This window comes from Lipomyces tetrasporus (genome assembly GCF_029532465.1).
Source record: "Lipomyces tetrasporus strain NRRL Y-64009 chromosome Unknown POJ06scaffold_3, whole genome shotgun sequence".
NCBI classification, from domain to species: domain Eukaryota; kingdom Fungi; phylum Ascomycota; class Lipomycetes; order Lipomycetales; family Lipomycetaceae; genus Lipomyces; species Lipomyces tetrasporus.
In genome coordinates this window covers 946,217-967,353 of record NW_026611598.1, presented here as the reverse complement: position 1 = coordinate 967,353, position 21,137 = coordinate 946,217, and the positions used below count along the sequence as shown (strand labels likewise).

The 21,137-nt window shown below is 45.6% G+C and overlaps 8 protein-coding genes across 8 annotated transcripts; 5 read left to right on the top strand and 3 right to left on the bottom strand.

Moving 5' to 3' along the window:
- The first annotated feature begins 59 nt into the window (after positions 1-59).
- POJ06DRAFT_248481 (uncharacterized protein) lies at positions 60-4,646 on the top strand. Its single transcript, XM_056187036.1, has 6 exons — positions 60-2,807; positions 2,860-3,037; positions 3,094-3,504; positions 3,560-3,739; positions 3,789-4,276; positions 4,330-4,646. Exons 1-6 carry the CDS (start codon positions 193-195, stop codon positions 4,502-4,504), a joined length of 4,047 nt encoding a protein of 1,348 aa, XP_056045453.1. The 5' UTR covers positions 60-192; the 3' UTR covers positions 4,505-4,646.
- POJ06DRAFT_299919 (tyrosine phosphatase family-domain-containing protein) lies at positions 4,647-5,726 on the bottom strand. Its single transcript, XM_056190700.1, has 2 exons — positions 5,219-5,726; positions 4,647-5,160 (listed from the first exon to the last, which is right to left on the bottom strand). The coding sequence occupies exons 1-2, from the start codon at positions 5,630-5,632 to the stop codon at positions 4,816-4,818; spliced, it is 759 nt and encodes a 252-aa protein (XP_056045452.1). The 5' UTR covers positions 5,633-5,726; the 3' UTR covers positions 4,647-4,815.
- Positions 5,727-5,853: 127 nt separating this feature from the next.
- POJ06DRAFT_248478 (ribosomal protein L37ae) lies at positions 5,854-6,888 on the top strand. The gene is made up of 5 exons (XM_056187035.1): positions 5,854-5,957; positions 6,025-6,045; positions 6,114-6,165; positions 6,230-6,390; positions 6,441-6,888. Coding segments are annotated over exons 2-5 (279 nt in total). The 5' UTR covers positions 5,854-5,957; positions 6,025-6,043; the 3' UTR covers positions 6,505-6,888.
- Positions 6,889-7,000: 112 nt separating this feature from the next.
- POJ06DRAFT_248475 (uncharacterized protein) lies at positions 7,001-9,496 on the top strand. Its single transcript, XM_056187034.1, has 3 exons — positions 7,001-7,439; positions 7,509-7,565; positions 7,624-9,496. The coding sequence occupies exons 1-3, from the start codon at positions 7,187-7,189 to the stop codon at positions 9,036-9,038; spliced, it is 1,725 nt and encodes a 574-aa protein (XP_056045450.1). The 5' UTR covers positions 7,001-7,186; the 3' UTR covers positions 9,039-9,496.
- Positions 9,497-10,128: 632 nt separating this feature from the next.
- On the top strand, positions 10,129-11,976 carry POJ06DRAFT_248474 (proline-rich protein). The gene is made up of 5 exons (XM_056187033.1): positions 10,129-10,817; positions 10,871-11,103; positions 11,176-11,295; positions 11,355-11,412; positions 11,466-11,976. Exons 1-5 carry the CDS (start codon positions 10,496-10,498, stop codon positions 11,552-11,554), a joined length of 822 nt encoding a protein of 273 aa, XP_056045449.1. The 5' UTR covers positions 10,129-10,495; the 3' UTR covers positions 11,555-11,976.
- A 392-nt stretch (positions 11,977-12,368) lies between these two features.
- On the top strand, positions 12,369-18,615 carry POJ06DRAFT_74971 (uncharacterized protein). The gene is made up of 8 exons (XM_056191506.1): positions 12,369-13,254; positions 13,303-13,719; positions 13,781-14,421; positions 14,470-17,407; positions 17,469-17,561; positions 17,611-17,823; positions 17,878-17,983; positions 18,040-18,615. The coding sequence occupies exons 1-8, from the start codon at positions 12,531-12,533 to the stop codon at positions 18,374-18,376; spliced, it is 5,469 nt and encodes a 1,822-aa protein (XP_056045448.1). The 5' UTR covers positions 12,369-12,530; the 3' UTR covers positions 18,377-18,615.
- A 108-nt stretch (positions 18,616-18,723) lies between these two features.
- POJ06DRAFT_74895 (uncharacterized protein) lies at positions 18,724-20,131 on the bottom strand. Its single transcript, XM_056191505.1, has 6 exons — positions 20,008-20,131; positions 19,791-19,950; positions 19,475-19,734; positions 19,311-19,421; positions 19,149-19,252; positions 18,724-19,098 (listed from the first exon to the last, which is right to left on the bottom strand). Exons 1-6 carry the CDS (start codon positions 20,051-20,053, stop codon positions 19,072-19,074), a joined length of 708 nt encoding a protein of 235 aa, XP_056045447.1. The 5' UTR covers positions 20,054-20,131; the 3' UTR covers positions 18,724-19,071.
- A 51-nt stretch (positions 20,132-20,182) lies between these two features.
- On the bottom strand, positions 20,183-21,080 carry POJ06DRAFT_248464 (HSP20-like chaperone). Its single transcript, XM_056187032.1, has one exon. The coding sequence runs from the start codon at positions 20,983-20,985 to the stop codon at positions 20,395-20,397; it is 591 nt and encodes a 196-aa protein (XP_056045446.1). The 5' UTR covers positions 20,986-21,080; the 3' UTR covers positions 20,183-20,394.
- Positions 21,081-21,137: the final 57 nt, after the last annotated feature.

Sequence of the window (21,137 nt, the reverse complement as noted above, 5' to 3'; positions counted from 1 at the left end):
GCGGCAGTCTACATGTAACTCCCGACTCGGTCGGGGAACGCATTCCACCTTCAGCCGGTGCACAGCCCTGGACTGCCGCTGTTAATTTTGGACCTCTTTCGATCTTCAACTTTCATATACATTAATCCGATTTGGGTGCAGATACAGCATTGCAGCAATTCGGCTGTCCTTTGACTCTTCGCATTGAGGACCATGGACGATTTGAGCGGCTACGGCAACTCCAAGTACGGGACTGGGGCTCCATTCGGCACAAGGAATCCATTCCTGGATCAGCTAGATGCGGCCGATGCCAACGGTGATCCGTTCATATCGTCTCCATATGCAGAAACAGAGGACAATGCCAGCATAGATCCATACTCGATCGCAGCGCCAGGTTCAGATCCGTACGCGTCTTCGGCGCCGTACATCCACGATGTTGCTCCGGTACAATCGAGCACCGATTCGCGTAGCACACAGTTGCACAAGCAAAGTACATTTGGTACTGCGGCTACAGGTCTTGATAGTTATCAGCCATACTACGATCCATCCCGAGATGACCCATTCACAGAGGAGAATGCGTACGACATAGCCGAACTGTCAGGCAACGGTCGTCGCCGGTCAAAGCTACCCCCACAGTCCGGAGTCGGCGGATTCTACGACAGGATGAAGCAGAGGCTGGGGTTGGGTCCCAAATACTCGGAAATGGATCTACCATTAACAGATGCACGGGCGCAAGCTCCATTGGGCACAAGCGATGGCCGGGTTGTTAATGGTGCCTATGCCGAGCCATCTTCAGATACCGAGCCGTCTAGAGAGTTTGATATTCGCCAGCTCTTTAACAGACTATTACGACGAGGGCCTGTCGATCCGTCCACACTTGGTCCTCGTATCATCCATCTGAACGAACCGGCGAGCAATGCTAGCAATGGCTATCTCGATAACCACATCAGCACAACAAAATACAACATCGCGACGTTCTTGCCGAAATTTTTTTTTGAGCAGTTTTCCAAGTATTCCAACTTGTTCTTCCTGTTCACGTGTATTATACAGCAAGTCCCCAATGTCTCGCCGACAAACAGATGGACAACTATTATTACGCTGGCTATCGTGTTACTGGTGTCGGCAGTAAAAGAGTTGATTGAGGATTTTAAGCGACGCAATGCCGACAAAGACTTGAACAATGCGCCAGTTTTGGTCCTCAACAATGGAATTTTTGAGACCAGAAAGTGGGTTAACGTGTCTGTGGGCGACATTGTGCGTGTGGAGTCGGAAGAGTCAATTCCGGCGGATATGGTCCTGCTAGCTTCGTCAGAACCAGAGGGCCTATGCTATATTGAGACTGCTAACCTTGACGGCGAGACAAATTTGAAGATTAAGCAGGCTTTGGACGAGACAGCGACCCTTGTTAGTCCCACCGAACTGGGCCGACTGAAAGGCAAGATCAAGTCCGAACAACCTAACAGCAGTCTGTACACATATGAGGCAACTATTATGATCGAGTCGTTTGGCAATGAAAAGGAGACTCCTCTGAATCCCGACCAACTTCTTTTGCGTGGCGCGACTCTTAGAAACACTCCTTGGGTCCATGGCGTGGTTGTCTTCACCGGACATGAGACGAAACTGATGAGAAATGCAACAGCTGCTCCTATCAAGCGAACTGCAGTCGAGCATATGGTTAACCTGCAGATCATATTTTTGTTTGCCATTCTGATAATACTGTCGGTTGTTTCAGCTGCGGGCAATGTTATCAAGACAGCGGTTGCGGGTTCGACATTGTCATATTTGTATCTGGCGGGCACCAACAAGGTTGGCCTCTTCTTCTCTGATCTTCTTACGTACTGGGTACTTTTCTCAAATTTGGTGCCCATTAGTTTGTTCGTGACTGTCGAGATTGTCAAGTATTACCAGGCGTTTTTGATCGGATCGGATTTAGATATGTACTACAAGCATACAGACACGCCCACTATTTGCCGCACATCCAGTCTTGTTGAGGAACTTGGTCAGATTGAGTACATCTTTTCCGACAAAACCGGTACATTGACCCGCAATATCATGGAGTTTAAGCAGTGCTCAATTGCTGGTATTTGCTATGGTGAAGACATTCCGGAGGATAGGCGCGCAACTGAAATCGATGGCCAAATCGTCGGCGTATTAGATTTTAAGATGTTGAACGATAACCTGGATTCGCACGCTACGAAGGAAGTCATTCATGAGTTTCTCACTCTGCTGGCAACCTGTCACACTGTCATACCAGAGCGGAAGCCTGACGAAGATCAAATCAAGTATCAGGCAGCGTCGCCAGATGAAGGAGCATTAGTTGAAGGAGCTGCTAGGCTTGGATATCGCTTCACTACGAGGCGGCCGAAATCCATTACTATCAACGAGTTGGGCCAGAATTGCGAGTATGAGCTTCTTAATATATGCGAGTTCAATTCAACTAGAAAGAGAATGTCGGCAATTTTCAGGTGTCCGGATGGCCGCATTCGCTTGTACTGCAAGGGTGCAGATACTGTCATTCTAGAACGGCTTTCTCCAGGAAATCCATACGTTGAGGCTACGATGCAACATCTTGAGGAATATGCGGCTGATGGTCTTCGGACTCTTTGCCTTGCAATGCGTGCCATTTCGGATGGGGAATATGCAGAATGGAGTGCAATTTACGATCGGGCCGCTACGACGTTGACTAATAGGTCAGAGGAACTGGACAAGGCTGCTGAGCTGATAGAGAAGGACCTGTTCCTTCTCGGCGCTACTGCTATTGAGGACAAATTGCAGGATGGTGTACCGGATACGATTCATACTCTCCAGACAGCAGGGATAAAAATATGGTGTGTCCACGGTTAGAGTTTGCATTCACTTCCCTTAAGCTAACACATATAGGGTCTTGACCGGTGATCGTCAGGAAACTGCAATTAACATCGGAATGTCATGCAAGTTGCTTAGTGAGGATATGAGTTTGTTGGTTATCAACGAGGGAACAAAAGAAGATACTCAGAATAACATCAAGAGCAAGCTTTCTGCCATTAAGGGTCAGAGTGCCGAAACACAATTGCTCGATGTAAGTGCGCCCAATAGATTATCAGTCGCGTAATACAGCTGACCAATGTCTATCAGACGCTCGCTTTGGTTATTGATGGAAAGTCTCTAGAGTTTGCTCTGGAAAAGGATTTGGAGAGCGACTTTCTGGACCTCGCTGTTATGTGCAAGGCAGTCATTTGTTGCCGTGTATCTCCGCTCCAGAAGGCATTAGTTGTTAAGCTTGTTAAAAGGCATCTGAAAGCCATCTTACTGGCTATTGGCGATGGTGCAAATGACGTGAGTATGATACAGGCTGCTCATGTCGGTGTCGGTATAAGTGGCATGGAGGGCATGCAAGCTGCTCGCAGTGCGGACGTGTCTATTGGCCAGTTCAAGTACCTACGCAAGTTATTACTAGTCCATGGTGCGTGGAGCTATCAGCGACTGAGTAAAGTAATCCTTTATTCATTCTACAAAAATATCACACTCTATATGACTCAGTTCTGGGTATGAGCAGTTATGTATAATGAATGATTTCGAACTATGACTCATTGTTATGCAGTACGTCTTCCAAAATGCGTTTTCTGGACAAGTAATCTATGAATCGTGGAGTATAACGTTCTACAACGTTTTCTTTACCGTCGCGCCTCCATTTGTTCTGGGTGTCTTTGATCAATTCGTCAACGCTCGACTGCTCGATAGGTACCCGCAGTTGTATCAGCTGGGACAAAAAGGGACTTTCGTAAGTGAGACTTTATATGCAAGTCGAGATGAGTATTAACGAGGCACAGTTCAATGTTCGAAGCTTCTGGGCATGGATTTTGAACGGATTCTATCATTCTATAATCCTTTACGTCGGTGCTGAGTTTACCTATCGAAACAGTCTAAAAGAATCGGATGGTCTTGTTCAAGGGCATTGGGTTTGGGGTACGGCTCTGTACACGGCTTGTATCCTGACAGTCCTTGGCAAAGCCGCGCTGATAACGAATCTGTGGACAAAGTACACAGTTATATCCATTCCCGGCTCGTTCTTGTTTTGGCTCATTTTCTTCCCTGTTTATGGCACGGTCGCGCCAATGGTTAACGTCTCTGATGAGTTCTATGGCATTGTGCCGCATTTATACTCGTCACTGCCGTTTTGGGCTATGTGCGTCATTCTCCCGGGCCTTTGCCTGATTCGAGATTTCACGTGGAAATATGCGAAGCGTATGTACTTTCCGAAATCGTACCACCATGTTCAGGAAATCCAGAAATATAATATTGCGGACTATCGCCCACGGTAAGTTGTGCTGAATTTGTTCGATGCTAGAGTTGATTCTAACTCCTATTTAGGATGGAGCAATTTCAAAAGGCCATCCGCAAAGTACGACAAGTTCAACGGATGCGGAAGCAGCGTGGATTTGCATTCTCTCAAGCCGACGAGGGTCAGTCGCGTATCATTCGTGCTTATGACACCAGCCAGGGACGAGGACGCTTTGGAGAGATGAAGACATTGCATCGGAAGTAGCTAATAAATGCTACATCTGCAGGAATAGGATTACATGATGTTTGGATGAATTTATGACCTCTCTCAAAATTCTCAATTTGTATTGTATATGTAGTTTTATTAATTGGTTCTGTACATTTTTTGATTGATATTATCTGAGACGATAATAATTTCATATTCGTATATCCCACACCTAGCCGAGAATGCATTAGGGCACCACTTGATAAGACCTGATACATAAAAATGCCTAATTTCCATAACGCCGCAGTACCACGTCTGCTATACCTGTTCCAGTATACTATTGTACTAGATACTGCACATGTAACACCGCCTCATTGCTCCGATTTGGCTTCCTGGGCCTCGGCAGCAGCGTCTATCGATGCCGAGTTGTTCGCGTTTTTTATCTTTACAGTGGGATGGTTCTCGACAATGCCTTTCCTTGACAGACCCATCCATATCCATGGAACAGTGTCTTGCGGGAGCTGAATCTCCGCCTTAAACTCGTCGACAAACTTGTGATCTGCTGCTGAGACCTCCGAATAATACATAAACTCGGACAAAATGGACGACGTGCGCCAAAAAGAAAGCTTACGCAGACATGCAATAACCAGGCTTGTTGCTTGACTTCCGTTTAAGCAGTGAATATACAAAGGAGCATGTTGTTGGCTAATTATTATCTATTTGCACTTTATGTCAGACTCTATCCGTAATGTGACATAGCACGATTGAGCATACCTCAATTGCCTGCGTAACTTCCTTGTAACTTATCGGGACTCCCTTCTTCCCCGATTTTGACGTTTTAATGTGTATCATTTTGATCCCTTCGTCTTTGCAGAACTTCGCTATCTCATTCTCTAACGGTTCCGGTGTAAGAGAGAGAATCGTCTTGAGCTTCAATCGTCGCAGGAACAGAAGATTAATCCTTCGCGGATACAATCCCCTATAAAGCTTTGGCTGAACAATCCCGTACCGCAGTGGGGTAACCAACAATGGAGGATTATCTTCTTCATGCTCGCTATTGCCTTCGTTATTTGGCTCGGTTTGATTTCGACCCGTTTCTGTCCTTGTAGTCCAATTATCGTACTCGTCATCACGTGCAGTTCTTGCCGGCGACCGTTCAAGCACAGTTCCACGTGTGACACTAGTCATAATGCCTGCTGTCAAAGTCCTGGACTCACGAATTAAATGTCCTGTTGAATCCGCGCTGATGGTTAGACATACGACAGCCGTACGCTTTCTGATGCACGTGACAAATTGCGATTTGCGAACCTTAAAATGGATGATGTGGCCCACGTGTTGTGGCTTGAAATGATATGCGCCACGAATTGGTGTTTAGGGCTTAACCCTACGTTCCGAGATATGCTTCAGTGAAACAGACAGTCACGTCCTGAGCTCCCTCAATGACCTAGTGTGCGACACTTCCACTGCTGCTCCTAGTTGCAGTTCTCCTAGTAAGTTCATAACCGGCAAAAAGGTATGTTAAATTAAACACCAAAATTTCGCGGATATTTCGAAGCAACCTTCTAACAAATAATTGATAGACTTCGGTAGATATACAAAATGTTCGTGGAATTCTAGTTTGAATGATTGTTATGTGGTGCGATCGGCAACGATGTTAACTGATTACCAGGACGAAACGCACGAAGAAAGTTGGAATCACAGGAAAGTACGGTGTGAGATACGTAAGTTGCCATCAGACATAAGATCAGCAATGGTATAGATGTGATAATAACGGACAATGTTCAGGGTTCGTCTCTCCGAAGACAATCAAAAAAGCTTGAGATTCAGCAGCACTCTCGCTACCTTTGCTCTTTCTGCGGCAAAAATTCGGTCAAGAGAACCGCTACCGGTATCTGGAAATGCCGATCATGCCATAAGACTGTCGCTGGCGGTGCCTACACTCTTGCGTACGTTACCAATAGCATTTGGAGGAATTCGGCTAATGTTATGTAAACAGTACTACTAACGCCGCTACCGTCCGATCTACCATTCGTCGTCTGAGAGAATTGGCTGAGGCATAAATAGAATGTGTGTTTATTTGTTGGACTCGGTTGTATTGTGTTATATAATTAAAAGGGCCAGGCTGCCATAGGGTTATGCAGTTGTACAGTTGTATCATCAAAAATGTCATCACACATAAGTCATAATATGCAGTGGGCAGCTAAAGAACGCAGTTGGAAGGCGTGTATCTTGGTCAAGAGCATAAGGGTAACTTTCTCAAATTAACCTGATGGCATTCGTGGACGAGGACAACGTAGACTACAACGTGCGCGATGAAGACTGTGGATGCTTGCGACAAATGAAGGGTATAAATCGGCAGTTAATTAGTAGAACTGTAGAGGAACATACTTGTCGGATGGATGTCTAGTAAAGGTAGTCCTCATAGCGCTGATCCATTAACCTCCTCAAACGGCTGTAGCCATGGGAATGACGATTAGTGCATAAATTTCCAGGAACAACGGCACCACTCTATAAAAGTTGGAGTGTGTCCCAACCGTCTCCAATCCTCCCTATCAACATGTACCAGTTCCAGCACTTCAGTAAGATATTACTATCAATAGTACCTTGGTATTATACCTAGCATACTCAGGATACTTATTCTTTCTTGTGGTAATGCCAGAGAGTGCACTGGTGGCGTAACCTTCACTAGTTGGTTCGCGATTCGAAGTTTAGCGTCACGTCATAGCAGTATTCGTTGGATTGATGGAGGAGTACCCATGTATTATATGTCTGCAAGGTCTCCCCACGTTTGACTCTTCGGATGCTAAAGAGCGTTCAGAGAGTCAGAAAGGTGTCGTCAACGATGTCCTGCAAAGAAGTTTAGCTACAGCGGAGGTTCCAAACGCACCTGGGATGTCAGATGGGTACGATGGTACCAACGCCATCGCTCGTTTGGTACCATGCGGACACAAGTTGCACGACAGCTGTATTAAACTGTGGATAGAACAAGCGACAAGTAGGTCACATTATATTCGTATCATCAACATCGTTATTCTGTTATGTAGTGCTAAACGTGATTGTGTAGGTTGTCCTACGTGTCGAACCAGTTTTAATACAGTGGAAATCCTTCACACTGTGAAAGGTATTGTATGCTGTGGATTTTAGTTGAGAGAAGGTACTGACGTGACTGTCATGTATAGGAGATCCGGTGTCATCATACAATGTGGAGACAAAAGTTCAGGTAGCAGAGATTGACGAAAGTCTACTAGATCTCGATCAGTTCGAAGAAGAGGAGGATTTGTGTACCTGTCTCGTATGTGATCTCGGAAACAGAGAGGATGAGCTCTTATTATGCGATTCCTGCGACGCGCCTTATCATGCTAGTTGTTTAGGTTTGGATGGTGTGCCCGTGGAGGCCTGGTACTGTCCGTCGTGTGTTGACAATCACTTGGTTACCGAGTCGATGATGCGCGCCGCGGATGCACGTACTCGAGCAACTAGAGCAAGAGCACCGCGTCGTACGACCCGGTCAAGGGGAAGGCAAACTCGTCAGTGGGATCGAGCGTGGCAAGCTGTTTGGGATAGGTTGAACAATGATTTGGATAACGTTAGCGAGGACGATGGCAGCTGTAGCACACGGTTGGACGATCCTGCAAGGCAGAGGGATGCTGATGAGTGGCGCGTGTGGCGCATGCGTCTAAGAGTGGCAGAAGCGACAGGTGGATCATCGTATTTTAGAAGCACGGCATCTATGCTTCTGAATCAATCACCGCAACCTGAAGAAACTCCGGAAATGGTGGATTCGTGGAGTTTACTGGAGCAAGCTCTTGAGATAGAGGAAGCGGCAAGTTCTACGTCAGAAAGTGGAGGATTACGTCCAAAGCCGTCACGTACCTTTGCTGACTGGCATTCCAAGAGGCCAAATGCAGTGCCAGCGGAGTCAGACCTAGATCCTGAATCGTCACGAAAGCTGAAGCGACCGAAGTCGCACAGGCGTCAATCTGATGTCACATGTAGCAGTCCAGCTGACAAGGTCGCAAAGTCTGTGTCCGAGGGGCCCTCCTTGATGAAATCCCTTCTTCAGGACATTAGACGACCGTCTTCACCTTCGTCCGATGTACACGTGCATGGTATTCCCCTGCCTACACCGACACCTATGTCGCCACCACCTGCTGCGAGTCCAGCAACTTCCCAAGCATTTCTTCGATCGCCTTCAGGATCGCCTGTACTATTGCCATCGCCAAGATCTTTACCATCCCCGTCTGGTGATCCTAAGTCGCCAATCCTATCGTCGATGTCTCCTGTTCTTCCGCAGACAAGTTCGCTCCCTTCGAGCTCACCGCAGAAGTTCCAATTGAGTTTAGAGGAGAAGACTCAGATTCAGGAAATAGTGCGCGACGTTCTTCGTCCGCTCTATAGATCCGGTGATGTGTCTAAGGATCAATATACTGACATTAATAAGAAGGTCAGTCACGTTCTGTATGATCTTGCTATAAGCGAAATTCACTCGGATGAATCATCCTCGGTTGTGGAGAATATGAAGGATCGTTGGTTGGATGTTGCGAAGACGAATGTTCAATTAGAACTTCAACGGGCACGGAGTTCGGTGTACTGATCATTAAATTGGATTGGCTTCCATGGACGGAGTTATATTGATGGTTATGATTTTGCTTTGGCTTAGAATTTGTACTGCCAGCGTTTGTATTTGATTTAACATTTCGGGTGGTATTGCGTTGTATTCTATGTTATAGTGGTTCGGCAATATGTTGTATAGGTACTATATTTGCATCTCAAAGCAGCCATTCGGGGCCTACGATACCCAGTAATTGCGGTCATGCAACACTCACAATTGATTAAATATGATAGGTGTAGCAGTTTCCCAGAAAAGTCAAGTCATAGATTATTCTATCCATACAATGATGTTCGTGTGGAGGGTGTCAGCATTTTCGCTTGCAGTCTAAGGCCGTGTGAAAGTCGCTGTGGTCACACATTCATAATACCTTGTCGTGTTCAAATTGTGTTAGACCAGGATATAGCCCATTAATTATCAATTCAGGCTAATGTTTGTGATGCATGCTTGAGAAGTTTCATATTCCGTTTATTACTTTTAATCTGGCTGCTACTGATTAACATTGGTAGGTGGGCCAGGTCAAATGCCGCTAACCTTCTCGTCCGACCGCCTGGTCAAGCAGACTGAATATACAGCGGCTTGCTGCCTGCAAGAGAGTCACTAGCGTCCGCAACTTGGCTGCTATAAAATGAGTGTGCTCGGCCATCTATTTCTTTTGTGTACTGGCCACTACTACCATTGATACTTGTATTGAACAGAAGATGCAATAACAGACTAGCTAGCTAGTTTATCGTAAAATCAATTCCATGTGCAGCTTGTCTAGCCAGAGTCCAGAGAGAAAAGGAAAGAAACGTGATCTGACTAGCCGCCGACTGAGCTCGCTTTTTTTTTGTAAGCCAAATTGTATTTTACAAGCAAGTACTTCGAGAGCAGCCACGATAGAGACAGTAAAGAGACGGACGGAGGCCAAAAAAAAATTCTTTTTTTTGTTTGAAAGCCAGTGTATTTTAGAATCTATTTACCATGTATTGGCGAAGAAAAACAGGACACAAAGGAACAAAACATAAATTTTTTTTTTAAGCGGGGCGGTTTCAAACACCTATAAAAGTCACTAAGTCAGGATCACATTCAGTTGCGGCCATACCAAGAAGAAAACACAGTTCCCCGTCCGATCAACACCAGTTAAGCTTCTTTGGGCCTACTTAGTACTGCGGTGGGAGACCACGCTGGAATCGTAGGTGCTGCAATTATTAATTTTTTGCATTATCTTTTCGAATAGGCAAATAATAATGTATTGTGAATTTTTACTATTTGGCAAAATGCGGCTTGCCAGACTTACCATTGCTAGCAGATTCTCCTAAATTATAATTCAATTTATTGCCACTGTTGTCTGCCGATTGCTTTGTGAGTTAGGGGTTTAGGGATCCTCTGGCCAGTTGCTCAATGAGATTCAGGAGCGCAGAGAGACAGCGAGAAGTACTATATACTAACAATTAACTGCAATGTCGAATTCCTCAACTGTTAATCCAGATACGCCAGTACCACATAAAAGTGCCATAAAGCGTACTAAGATCCAGCCATTTTATGCAGTTAAGAATAAAGCGAAGAACAGCATTAAGTCTAGTAGTCTATCGGAGAAAGATTCCAGAACCAAAGGCGAGCCAGGTATATCTGATATAAAGGATGTCCCACTTTCAAAAGAGACGAATGCGGATTTCAAAAAGCAGGTGAAACGTTCAGCAACTGCAGAGGCCGGTGAGAGTGACACGGCAGAGACAAATCCTAAGAAGAAGCGCAAATCACAGTTAGCGGGAATGTCATTAGGTAAGGCCCAGGCATATGTCATGCTTTAGTGCTATAGCTCTAACACGGTGCAGATCTGGGTTTAGTGAATGAGAGCGAAAAGAGATCACAGTCCCCTTCTCGCTTCAATACTGTAGGAGGTGCCTATAAGCCGATCATGCTTCCGGATATGTCAGAGGTCGCCGCAAACACTGTCGCACAAAGGGATGACGTATCTAATGGCCAGATTGCAAATGAAACCAGTCTGCCAGACGTTGAACGAAGTTTAGATAGTATTGCGAAAGAGATAGGCTTGAGTGATTCTACTGTAAGTTTGAGTTTTGTCTGGACGACTTGTTGATATGATATGGTGGGCAGTTTGGCTTACATGTCCATATAGCTACAGATCCTTGAGGGACGGCACAGGAAGACCGATCGGCCGATCCGAGTTGTGGACTACAGTGTTGACGACCAGTACAAGTACAACCAGTCGATGATAGCGTCCGGAGCTGCAGAAACAGTTAGTAGATATTCAATCAATGTAGAAAAGCATTACCACTAACTTCTATTGTGCTTTAGGTGCAACCCGTGCGATCAGTTGGGTCAGGAAAGCATCAGCTGCGTGGATTGATCAACTGTATGTTTGACTCTTTTGGGAGTCAATTGCTCTCTAACATTATTTTATTATAGCTGCTACTCAGCAACGAGAAAGTCTGGAAGAAGCGTTCGCAAGTGGTCGGCGAAATAAGCGAGAATCAGGTGCAAAATATGGATTCTAAGGTTTTATGAGAAATGTCACACTATTGTGAAACTTAGCACAAACACTAGCGACGTGGCAGGTCGGCAGAAGTTGCTATTGTGAATCGTTGTTTTATAATCTGAAAGGACAAAATTATTATGTATATTAGCATCGGGTTTGGAATACGGATCATGCGACAATACGCTTGGGCGAATTTTCAGGCCCGGCCGAGTTGTATCAGAGCATGGGTCGATATACTGGAAAGGTTTAGTTCTCTAGTTAACTGGTAGCCTAATGGTTTACATGATGACATACGTAACACTACGAACGTAATTAGTGAATGCGCAGTCAGCGGAATCAATAATCCAGAACGAGTTCTCTATGTGTTGACGTTATGGCGTAGGATCTACTACTCACAGTGTATGTATTATAGCCTAGACAGTAAGGGGAATGCTGATGGAGATCTATGCACTCGAACAAAAATAATAATGCCGGACGTTAAATTCTTGCGGGAACTTAATCGAGAGATTAGCGGCACGTATCAATTGGACCCTGAAACCCCAAAAATGGTTGCCCGGGGGGCGTTAACGTTTGGGAGCCGCGCGCGAGTCACAACGAACGCTCATATTATTGTGCATTCAAAAGTCTCAATCCCACATTCATTTATCGTCTCCTCACAATTACCTCCTTGATTCCCTATTGGCATCGCTTCAACTGCGGACATCGATAGTTATCGACCAGGAAGTTGACAAAGGTCCGTCTACTATCATCGGCGGGCCCATCGCGTTTGGGTGCTTCTTTACCAACCAAACGTTGACCCCTTGCGACTTAGCGAGACTGTACGAGGGACCCCAAATCGCGCGAATTAGCAATATCTTTCGAAGACAATAGACTGACGCGAAAGGTCTTCTAGTGCCATGATAATTTGACAGTGAGATCCGACTCTTGCATTCATTTCACTACATTAGTTGTTGCACGATTCGGCATTGATCCGATTTCACGGGTCCAATTGTGCTATGAAGTGGGGTGGCTCGTCAAAGCAGCAGACGCCATCTTCGAGTGGGCAGACGCGTCCATACGGTGAGGTTGCAATTCATAGCGCTACAGCTTCTCAGAGTCACCTACTTGCATCATCTTCTTATTTGCCGACAGCGACACGTCATCCGCACTCCCGTGGCGAGGATCAGACTATGTCCCGACCTACAGGTCCTCTTCGTCTCTTCAAACACCGGAAGGATAGCGAATTAGACGACCAACAGAGTTCTAATGTGACATACATTTCTGCCTCACCCACAAATCCGCCCTCGCCGGTGTTTTCGGCTCATGGGTCGCCTATGCTCAGAGATGACAATTTGGGCAAGCATATGAGTATATCAAGATCAATGAACGACATTGAATTTTTGGCGCACACTTCTCCATCTAGTCGTGAGCTCCATGATATCGACTACAGCGCCAGAGATGATTTGAGGCATAGTCCTGGCCAATATATGCTTGGAGGACGTGGCCCCGTAGGAGAAACGACGATTCCGGCGCAGGCCAGGCAGCTTTTAGGATATAAACAAGGCTGGCTTAACCGCTCCGAAATTGATCCAAAGAAGACCAACAGACTGCCAGTCTGGAAGTTACAGAGGGCCGTCTTGAAGGATAATTATTTGTATTTGTATAAACCACCATCGGACATTGGCATAAAATACTTCGATTTCTCCGCTTCATTCAGCAAGCTAAGCATCACTGATTCAGGTATACTCTGTCATTCTGCGGCTTGCATGCTAGTTCTGACTTCTCAAGTTATTGCGGAGATTTCGCACCAGTCTCTAGCACGGCATCCTGGTTTGACAATTGACGATAATGGCAATATTGTTTCCGGCTCAATAGAAGCTATTTGCCACGAAATGCTCTTTGGAGAGGATCAGACTTTTGCAACCGATGCGATTTTGCTGCTTCCTAGTTGGACAGGCTTTCTCCATGCATTGGAGACGCTTGCGAAATTGTCCACCTTGGGTGCTGCTGGTGAACGGATTGCATATATTCTGAATACGATTATCGATCAGATGAGCTCGGCACTTTTAGATGATGCGGTATATGCTGTTATGAAGACTCTAAGTGGCCACCTGGAGATGAAAGGCAGGAATTTAATCGAGAGGCGCATGACAAACAAGAAGTCGCAGCTCCTAGCCATGCTGAATTATACACCGTCAGGCAGTGGTATGCTTCCTTGCTTACAGAGCGCCTTTTTTATATGTCCGCATTTTGACATTCTAATTAGACGCAAAACATGTTGAACTTCATGTCAACCCTCGAGAAGGCATAGCTGTTGACACTTTTCTCAATATTGACATTGCGCTTTTCGCAGAACAGATTCACATATTCCACCTACTGATATTTCGTAGGTGGAATCCTGTCGATGACCTCTCGTTGCTTTACGGACTCAGTTATACATTTGCGAGGAAGAACCCTCTGGTGTCCACGAATTTATTGCCACATTTTCTTGGTACGACTATGGTCAAGCAATTGTTCAGCACTGGAAACTCCGGTCAAAATTCACAGCTACTGAAGTGCAAATTATTATCTAAGTGGATACTGCTAGGGAATATTTTGAAGCGGCGAGGAGACATGGTAGGATGGCTTGCAATTGCAAGTATAGTGTGTTCTCCAGCCCTTTGTCGACTAAAAGATATTTGGGCCCTAGTTTCATCAGACATTATTGAAATTGTCAGCCAAGATTGGGCTCCTGTTATCTTTGATGTGGACAGAAGAGTCATTCTTAGTGAGATTTCATCCAGACGGGAAAGCTCTCATATTCTTGCACCAGATGGGATTGGAAAGACATACAGAAAAGACTGGGTTGTGCCATATTTTGGTGACATCAGCATTCATCTTTTTGAAAGAATGTCAGAAATAAATAAGGTACCTACCACAATGGAGTTAACTAACACGAGCTCTAATTTGTTGCAGGGCACTATTGACATCGTATCTTCTCGGAGTGAATTAGCACGCATCCACAAGGCACTAGGAAGATGGACGACTTACATAAGTTCAATTGAGGATTCGGATAATTTGCCGATCCTAGAGGCACCTGTTGCTGCTCTTCAAGAATGTCTATATTCGCTTTATGAAGCTCACATGTCAACAACTCCGATTTCTCCTTTGACAATTATGGAGATGTCTCTCCGCTATGAGTCAGCAGTCACTGGTCTGTATGCTCACTATTACAGCTCCCAACGATCGCCGTTGTCGATAGGTTCCTACTCTGCGATATTGTTTACTGAAATCCTGCCTTCATACAAGCTATTTACGCAGAAAGATTTACTAGAGGCGGGGGGGCTTCTGTACAAGAAGTCGAGCTCGTCATTGAAAACAAAAACTTCAGCGGATCCGCTTGCTCCGCAAGAAAATAGACGAATTGGTGGCGGTTCCCAACAGCTGCGACGGGCGAGTTCATTTCCGCCATCACGAGCTAACATCACAATTACTGGGTATTCTGACTTGGATACGACCAGTCGCAATAGAGTTGCTATGTTTCCGAATAGGCATTTTATGGTAAAGAGTGTGCGTGATGTGTTGAATATGGGCGTGAACTTGTATCATGTCAGAAATGAGCTTGTCCTAAAATCATTTAAAGACGAGGGGGGAAGAGCATCCAGAATTTCGAGTGTTATCTTTGAGAATCCTTCTAAACGAATGAGTAATGGCTCCAGGAGATTGTCAGCACAGTTTCAACCAGCTGCTATTGAATCCCAGATTGATTATGGGTCATCCCAACCTCAGTCTGTCAATGTGGTTGCCAAGGCTGGAACTTTCGATCGGCTTGTTGATGTACTAGTGGTTGGAGTTGAGGATTTCAGTTCATGGGTTAACAGTGAAGACATCTTTCATTTGCAAGCTTTCGACTGTATATCATTTCATATGGACATGGATGTTTTCACTTCAACATTTTTCGCTATGTATCGGAATTTTGCCTCTCCCAGCAGCTTATTAGATGCACTACGCAGGAGATTCATCGGGGCGCGATCCGCGTCTACATCGCTGCGCGCGGCGAACGAATCTTCACGTGAATTTCCGGATTGGAATGCTTATATTGACGAGACTGAAAATAGCATCGACTGGGTTTTCGTCGCAAAAATTCATATTGGTATTTTAGAGGCATGCAATGTGTGGGTATCTGAATACTACTCAGATCTCGTTAATGAGCTTCGCTTGCGCGAATCATTTCTGGACTTTCTACACCTGATAGATAGAGAGGCAGGTGTCTGGAGAGTGAGAAGAGCCGCCGACGAGAGCTTAATCCCATTCGCGGACACTATTGAAATTCAATCAAGAAAGCTTCGAAAGTCGTTTGCGAGAAAATCTTATAGACCGATTGATATTTCGCCATGGCCGGTAGTTCCGCGACCGTCGTCAACTCCGCTGATATTTCCAGGATTCAGTCTGGAGAGTATTGAGCAGTTCTGCGACTCACTTGACAGGATGGTCGGGATTATTTTTAAACAAATCAAAATGAAGGATTGGATTGCGGTTTACGAGCTTTTCGAAATGCAAACTGTGGATCCTCATAAGCTGTTCACCAACAGAAATCTTAATATGAACACTGACGACGACATCGTTATTCAGGACGTTTTCGGATTCTGTGCGTCGGTAGATTGCTTTAGATCCGATGAAATTATGGTTTCGCTTTTTCCAAATGCTATTAAGAAATTGTATGCGTTCCGGATGAATCTAGTGTCATGGGTGGCCATGCATATTGCGGATCCGTCCCTGAAGAAGTCGTCTCGAGTGAAGCGGATGGCGGTTTTGTTACATGCTATTGCTATCTGTCGTAAGCGAATGAGCGTTATCGAGTTTGGGCCCCAACGAATGGAGGACGATGTGCAGATGAAAATTCCGTCGTTGGTTGAGAGTGCCATTGCGTCAGCGATTGTTCGACCTGAAAGTCGCCAATATGCAGCTGCGTGGGCGAAAGCAGCGAGGGATGTCGGCAGAGATGTTCAACAGGTGGACTTTTTAGAAGATATTATTCCGCAATTTGACGATAATGCAATGGAACAGACTGCAATCCTGGAGCCGTTGACACCATGTATGGGATGGATCTTCGAGCGTATCCTCGAGATTGTTTGCTACTTCCCGAATATGGCTGTCGAGAATCCGCTGATGGTGAATTTCGACAAGCAACGATATATTTACAACTTTCTCAGCAATGTACTGGATACAGGTCCATCCAAGAGGAATAGCTCGTCTACGCCGGAAGAACCAGCGGCTGTGCTCCTGACATTAGACATGACCGACAGATTAGACAAACGTCAAGTTAGGGAAGCGGCCGCACGAGAGATGAGAGACTTGAGTCATAAGGCCAGCAAAGCACATAGAGCATTTGGAGGCCTCGTTGCGCAAGAACAGGAGAAGTTACGTCGTGATGCTAGACAGAAAGAAGTCTTGGACCGGCAACTACGCGACCAATTGCGAGCTCCGTACAATAAAATGCGGGGCCCATTGCAATCGGGAGATAGGAAATTTTCTAAGTCTTCCAGGTTTGGTGGACTACTTAAGGCTGTTCGCCCTCTCTCAGTGGCATTCTCCAATAACTGGTCGCCGCCTTCGCCTGACCGGTCCGTATCCCCCAATGACTTGCCCGAAGTCTCTTCCATTGAATCTCGACATAAACCTTCCGCTGCGATAAATCTGGCTTCGGCAGTCGCTAGTATTCCGTCGGACATGCAAGGGATGGGAGTTTTCAAGGTTGTCTGTGATAACGGGGCAGACTTCTTTTTCCAAGCCACCAATGACAACGACCTCGATGAATGGATTAAACTTTGTTCGGCTGCTCGGGCTTCAGCTATCGAGAAGTCTAGAGCGACCGCGGATGCATTGGAGCCAATGAACAATCCATTGACTAAGGGTATGCTTTGTGAGACGCAGTTATGAATATTTGTGTCTTTGACTAATCAATGGTCATTTAGTTTTCGGAGTGCCAATAGAGACAGTCTGTAAAAGAGAAAATCAACTAATCCCGACCATCGTTCAGCTATTATTAGCAGAGATCGAAGCTAGAGGTATACTTCATCAATTAGTTCTTGGCATTCTTACTAAAGTGCTTTACAGGACTAGAGGAAGTCGGAATTTATCGAGTGCCTGGGTCATTGGCGAACGTGAACGAACTGAAGAGAGCTTTCGATTCAGGTTTTGCAGTCAATATGGATGATGAGCGCTGGTTCGACATCAATACCATCGCTGGGTGCTTAAAGCTTTATCTAAGAGAGCTGCCCGAGCCTTTGTTGACTGGAGAGCTGTTTCCAGAATTTACACAGATAGCGAGTACGTTTTGTTCATGTCTAGTTTTGCGATAGGTGTAGCTGATGCCATTTTCAGAGCTTCCAGACGAAAATGATCAGGTCTCGCAATTCGCCAGCGTGGTTGAACTTCTGCCACGAAACAACTACTATTTGCTAAAGAGAATTATCGAACACCTTGCTATGTACGTACAACCAATAGAGTGCACGTTGTGTTTACGTCATTCTAACTGAACCTTAGAATTTCCAGCCACGGCGATATTAACAAAATGCATGCCGTAAACCTTGCGATTGTGTTCTCAATGAGCCTTCTACCCGGCAATAATCCATTCTCCATGTCATCTGATTTGGGATCGATACAGACCATGCTGCGCACAATGATTACTTACGCAAGCCAGATATTTAGTGCCGACTATAGCCCAGGAGCAAAGTCTTCTTTGGTTGCTGAAAGCGAGAGCTTCCTCACGCCGCCTCCACCTGTCCCGGAGAAGGACAGCCAAGCTCGTCTAGTTCAGGATCCTCATACACTCGAGACGCCGTCAAAGCGAGAAAGTTATCAGGAAGTCAGTGTCTTTTGATTCATTTCTGGTATGAGATTTCGAAAAGGAAAGAAAAAAAAGGGAAGAAGATATTATGCGTGCAAGCGGGTCTTGCATGCCAATCCAATTTAACGGGGCCCTTTCATAAGATCATGTGACATTTCAGACGCATGCAGATCGCCCTTGACGATTCTTATGACATGATATTAACACTGTAGAATATTGCTTATTTGTTGTTATGCTTAAAATTGGCGTTTGCGTAACGGGAAATGCTGATGTGTCTTCGTGTGTTTGAACTAGGTTTTAGTCTTAGGTTTGGCGTCAATGCTTATTTGGCAGAGGCGTCTTAGATTGTCAATATGAACGAATTGTTTCAATTTCTTTATACTTTCAACGCTTACAAAATGTGACTAGCGTATTAGCAATGAAGACGCTTGTTGCAAGTAAATTCCAAATAACCGCATATTCATTACCATACCGATTCCAAATACAACACATAAGTATGCAGTAACCCACCATGACTCCGCGCGCCGCGCCTTCTCGACAACTTGACCGCGCTTTGTGCCTGCGATTAAATAATGGCAGTCTGATCGGCCATCCCCTGCTTCGTTTTTCCAATCTCTTCTCGTCGCTTCCCACTCTCTTCGTCTCCTTCTTCCTCTCCCTCACCCGCCCGTCTCCCGGAACCGTCACAATGATACACAAATTACCAAACCTAGTGAATTGCTCACTGACTAGAATGGGAGTACTTTGCCGAAACGCTATAAGGTGTAAGCATGTAACAACGCTGCTGAAATGGAGGGGGACTTACATTGATGTATTTACCATTGTCCTCCGATGTCAACTTCGATATTGTAGATAAAATCGCGTTCACGCTCTCATTCGGAGATAATGGCGCCCCTTTTCCACCCATATCTACTCGCACTTGCAGTCAGTAACACTCACATGAGCACAATTTGGCCACTAGTCTTACCGGTCTGGACCCAGCCGGGATCCAACGCAACAAAGACAAACCCACCGGTAGCCTTCTCCACGGAGTACTGCTTCGTAAGCATGTTCAGGGCCGCCTTGCTAACATTGTATCCTAGCGAAAGATCAGAAAGGTTACTGAGATGGAGCTCAGTACAGTTATCTTACCTCCCGTAGCATAACCTGTATTCATAGCAATACTACCTAATGAACTTGATACATTCACCACCACTTTGCGTCTGCCCTGCTGCAGCAACGGCAAGAACTCTGAAATCACAGCGCTTGGCCCGATGACATTAGTTCTCAGGATACGCGCGAACTCTGCGTCCTCAAGAGCTTCCATACGTGCCGCATCATGCGTGACACCAGCATTGTTAATAAGAACGTCAATCTTGTCGACGCCTCTTGCTTTCAGAGCTTTCACTGCACTATACGAGCGGATTAATACCACAATAATTATATGCAAAAACAGAACAATACCTACTCCTTGATCGAGCTCCTATCCGTGACGTCGAATTCTACAATTTTTGAGTTCTTGTTTTCGTCCACAAGAGCCTTTATCGGACCAGACGCGTCAATAGATCGGACAACAGCTATAACATCATGATTGCCAGCCGCTAGCAATTGTCGTGCGATCTCGAAGCCTTCATACAGCCATTAATATATAACGTCACTGATAAGAATGTGGGGTAGCAATATACCAATTCCGCGGTTAGCACCCGTGATCAAGTACGTGAATCTGGACATTATTTTAAATTAATATGCAAGACCAGGTGAAGTAAATGCTTGGCTGTCGCTAAAATTAAATCAGTCGCAGTACTGTACATCTGGGGTTTGTACCGTCTGATTGTGACCGATCATACTTGATGTTCAGGGTTCGAGTTTGAGAAGTAATATATATTATTACTGATTAAGAAATACAAAATGTGACTTAGCGTATTAGCAAACGAAGATGCTTGTTGCAAGTAAATTCAATGTAACCGCATAACCATTACTATACCGATTCCAAATACAATACATAAGTACGCAATACCGACCATAACCCGTCATAATGATACAAAAATCTGATACCAAACCCAGTAAATTGCTCAATCCAGCTTCTCCGTACCAACGGTGTCCGAACTATTTTGCTCATTGTAACTAGCGGCATCGACCCAGTCGTCCGCAGGATTGGCGACCGTCTCTATCACGATCTTCCGCTTCGGCTCCTCCTCAACCTTGGGGACGACAACCTCAAGCACACCATTGACAAGCTTAGCGGCGACCTTGTCGGGGACGATCTTAGTAGTAGGTGATAGTCGTATTCGCCTCTCGAATTTGCCGAGACGCCTCTCGCCAATACGGAGCGACTTGAGAGATGCATCGTCAGCAAACGACCGGGGCCTCTTGATCTCACCGGACAAGATAAGCTCGTTCGTCTTAGGTTCGAAGTCGACCGATATTGCATTGGGAGATGCACCGGGTAGAGACGCGTGGACGACATATGCGTGATCCGTGTCGAACACATCAACAGCGGGCGTGAAGTTCACCACGCTCTTCGAGCGTACGGCATCCGAAGATGGGCGAAAAACAGGACATTTGTTTGGACCACAAGCCATCGGGCCATAATTGCGAGTGAGCTCTTCGTTTAGAGACTGGAGAACATCAAAAAAGGGTGGGTACTCGAAGACTACAGGCATGGTGCTGGTCAAATAATGTAGATAAAGTAATGACAAAAAATATTCACTGTCAACTTTTAGTCTGAAGCCGAAAAAGGTCACTTGTGGGACGATAGAGTTGAGCTTGAGGAGACGCGGGGCCTGCTCTTATAGACGCGAGTGTCGTCGCCGCG